This window comes from Cynara cardunculus (genome assembly GCF_001531365.2).
Source record: "Cynara cardunculus var. scolymus isolate 2C chromosome LG 10, CcrdV1, whole genome shotgun sequence".
Classification (NCBI taxonomy): Eukaryota; Viridiplantae; Streptophyta; class Magnoliopsida; order Asterales; family Asteraceae; genus Cynara; species Cynara cardunculus.
Genome location: NC_037537.1, coordinates 17,995,997 through 17,999,876, shown reverse-complemented (window position 1 = coordinate 17,999,876; position 3,880 = coordinate 17,995,997). Strand labels below are relative to the sequence as shown.

The window sequence follows — 3,880 nt, the reverse complement described above, 5'->3', positions numbered from 1 at the left end:
ATATATATATATATATATATTTCATCTTGAATGATGAGATCACAGTCCACAGACCACAAAAGCTCAACTCAACCCCTTTTGCTTCATCTGCTCATTTCTATCTCTTCCTCACTTTGAATTCAAACCCCCAAAGAGATATTGAAAGACAATCATTCCATTGTTTGCAATGGCTGAAATCATTCTGGGTGCAGTCATGGATGTGTTGTTTCAGAAGTTAGCCTCAGGTGACTTGATGAAGCTGGCTCGATCTGAAGGTATCCATTCCCAGCTGGACAAGTGGAACAACACGTTGCWCCAGATCCAAGCTCTACTTGTTGATGCAGCCAACAAGCACATAACAGATAGTGCTGTTGATTTCTGGCTGCGTAATCTCCAGGATTTGGCTTACCAAATAGACGATATACTTGATGATTTGGCCACAGAAGCTATCCGCCGCAAATTGAATAAAGATTCTCATGCCAGCTCCAGCACCAACACAGGTAAGCTACGGAAGCTAATCCCAGGTTGTTGTACTAATTTCACCCCTCATACCATTGTTTATGGTCATAAGATGAGCTCAAAGCTAGATGAGATTACGACCAACTTGCACACTCTTTTTTATCAGAAACATAATCTAGGCTTGGATGTGAATGTTAAAAGGCCAAACAGAAGAAATAGGAGGTTGGAGGAAACTTCACTTGTTGACGTGTCCAAAGTTATGGGTAGGGAAGGGGATAAAGAGGCATTGCTTCACAGGTTGTTGTGGAACGAAGCATGTAATCAAAATGTTAGCTTCGTGTCTGTAGTTGGTCTCGGTGGGATTGGCAAAACCACTCTTGCCAAGCTTGTGTACAATGAAAAGAGGGTTAAGGATCACTTTGAGCTCCGGGCATGGGTTTGTGTTTCTGAAGAGTTTGATGTATTTAATATCAGCAAGGCTATTTTTCAAGCTGTAGCCGGGACGAATCAAGATTTTGCTAATCTCGATCTACTTCATGTGGCTCTTAAAGAAAGACTTTCCAACAAAAGGTTCCTAGTTGTTCTGGACGACGTCTGGAACGAAGACTACAGAGAGTGGGAACTCCTCCAAAGCCCTTTTGTGGTAGGGACACCTGGAAGTAAAGTTATTGTGACGACCCGCAAGACCAAGGTTGCATCGGTCATGAACTCTTTTCAGCCTTATGATCTCAAGGTTTTGTCAGAAGAAGAGGCTATGTCTTTATTTGCTCAATATGCAATAGACGAACATAACTTTGACAAGCATCCAACATTTAAATTGCATGGTGAAGGCATTGTTAAGAAATGTGGCAGATTGCCCTTGGCTTTGATAACGCTTGGAAGGATGTTGAGGACAAAAACAGAGGAGGATGAATGGGAGGAGGTGTTGAACAGTGAGATATGGAGTTTGGACGATGGAATAGATATTCTTCCGGCTCTGAGATTAAGCTACTATGATCTCCCTTCACATTTGAAGCAATTGTTTGCATATTGCTCCTTATTTCCCAAGGACTACGTGTTTGACAAGAACAAACTYGTCTTATTGTGGATGGCAGAAGGGTTCTTGAACCAATCAAATGGAAGGAAATCGAAGGAGAGTTTGGGTCGTGAGTATTTTGAAGAGCTAAAGTCAAGGTCCTTTTTTCAGACGTCAACTATTGAGCAATCGMAATACATAATGCAYGACTTGATTAATGAYTTGGCCACGAGTGTTGCTGGAGAGTTTTTCTTTAGGTTGGATGATAAAATGGACASGTATGACRTGAATGAATCTTTCRAAAAGTTCCGTCATGTTTCATTTATWGGTSRRGAATATGRMWCATATAGAAAGTTCAAGGAATTACAAAGAGCTAGAGGMTTGCGAACGTTCTTACCTGTTTCACTTAAWTCCTGGTCWGRTTTCRACTTAYCRAACAAGGTTCTTGCCGAATTACTTCCCCAACTACAGTTCTTAAAGGTGCTAAGCCTAAGTRAGCATTYGATCARTGAGATACCACATTCCATCGGTARTCTCAAGCATATTCGATACCTCAATTTTTCAYATACTRACATCRAACGGTTACCGGAACAAGTCAGTGACCTCTATAATCTACAAAGCTTGTTGGTTWGTGGTTGYMMGAAGTTATCTAACTTGSCCATCAGTTTTGTTAAGTTGATAAACCTACRACATCTTGAYATSARCGATACTCCAATGTTGAACAAGATGCCCTTGGGTATCGGTGGGTTGACGGGTCTACAAACTCTAMCTAAGRTCATTATTGAAGGAGGTAATGGGTTTAAAATATCCGAGCTTAAGGGTCTATCGGATCTTGAAGGTCGGCTTTCCATTGAGGGGCTTGATAAAGTGATGAGTCCAATCCAAGCAAATGATGCCAAGTTGCAAGAAAAGAAGGGCCTTGATGATTTGGTAATGGAATGGAGTGATGACTTTGATGATTCTCGGAATCATACGAGTGAATATGAAGTACTTGAAGGGCTAAGGCCTCATTATAAGTTGAGAAAGCTGCTGATTTGGTTCTATGGGGGAATGAAATTTCCTAGTTGGTTCGGGAATCCCTCGTTTGATCGGTTAACAGAACTTAGATTACGTGGTTGTAGAAGGTGTACATGTTTACCAGCACTCGGACATCTACAGTCGCTAAATAAGTTGTATGTGGAAGGCATGGATGGGGTAAAGAATTTGGGTTTGGAGTTGTTTGGACCTACTGATTCTTCCCACGGTATTGTATTTCCATCACTTGAAATTTTGAGCTTTAGTGATATGAAAGGTTGGGAGAGATGGTCAACTAGACGTGGGGACAATGATGGAACTGCTAGATCGTTTCCTCGTCTTGGTATAGTTTTTATAAGCGATTGTCCAAAACTAGTTGAAATCTCAATTGATTTAATACCGTCACTTGGGGATTTACATATACGAGGATGTTCTAAAGATGTATTTGAAAGCATGGTTGGTGTGTCTTCATCAATTCGTGTGTTGAGAATATGGAACATTGAAGGACTTGCTCAAATAAATGGAGAGCTTCTTGGGGCAGTTGAAGATCTAAGCATCAGTGGATGTGATGAGTTGAGATATTTGTGTGAATCAGAGTCGGAGGCGTGCAAGTTTCTTGTGAGTTTAAGAAACTTGAATATAAGTAATTGTAAAAAGTTGGTATCATTGCACGAGCTCCCATCGTCTCTAAGGGTTCTTTCGGTTTATGATTGTGAGAACTTAGAATCCATTTCAGATAAAGGTTTTGGAATTATTCCCCTCAAATATCTTCAGATTAGTGGTTGTAAGAATTTGAAGTTATTTCCTCATGAGCATTTGGAAAGTCTCACATCTTTGGAAGAGCTGCTGATATATAAATGTCCAAGTATGGATTACTCATTTCCTTGTGGGTTGTGGCCTCCTAATTTGAGACGCCTAGTGATAGGAGGCTTAAATAAGCCCATGTCAAAATGGGGGATTCAAAATTACCCAACATCACTTGTTAATCTATTCTTATTGGGAGGAGATTCAGGAGTAGTTTCATTTGTTGCAAATGCAAAAGATGTGACTTATACATCGTTTCTTCTTCCACCATCTCTAATGACTCTAGAAGTCCATGATTTTATGGAGTTGGAATTAGTTTCAGAGGCCTTACAATGCCTCCCCTGCCTTAAGAACCTCTTTGAGAATTAAGTGGCTGGAGTAGAAAAGGCAACTACAAGCTGGCTAGCGGCTGATCATTTCTCAAATCCTGTGAATTATTTGATCATGGTACGTCATATCTAGTCTCTTATGGAGTCTTAAAAATAGGTGGTGTTTTTTTGGTGGATTGGGATCACGTGAGACGAGGTTGTTTTCGTGAAACCACTTTTTTATACTTGAAACTTCACAGTCAAGCACTAAGAAAGTTCGGATTTCTTTTACCTTCATAGT

At 40.3% G+C, this 3,880-nt stretch overlaps 1 protein-coding gene across 1 annotated transcript; it reads left to right on the top strand.

Annotated features, from left to right (window-relative positions):
- The first annotated feature begins 166 nt into the window (after positions 1 to 166).
- Positions 167 to 3,640, top strand: LOC112520067 (putative disease resistance RPP13-like protein 1). The gene has a single exon (XM_025128368.1). The coding sequence runs from the start codon at positions 167 to 169 to the stop codon at positions 3,638 to 3,640; it is 3,474 nt and encodes a 1,157-aa protein (XP_024984136.1).
- The last annotated feature ends 240 nt before the right edge of the window (positions 3,641 to 3,880 follow it).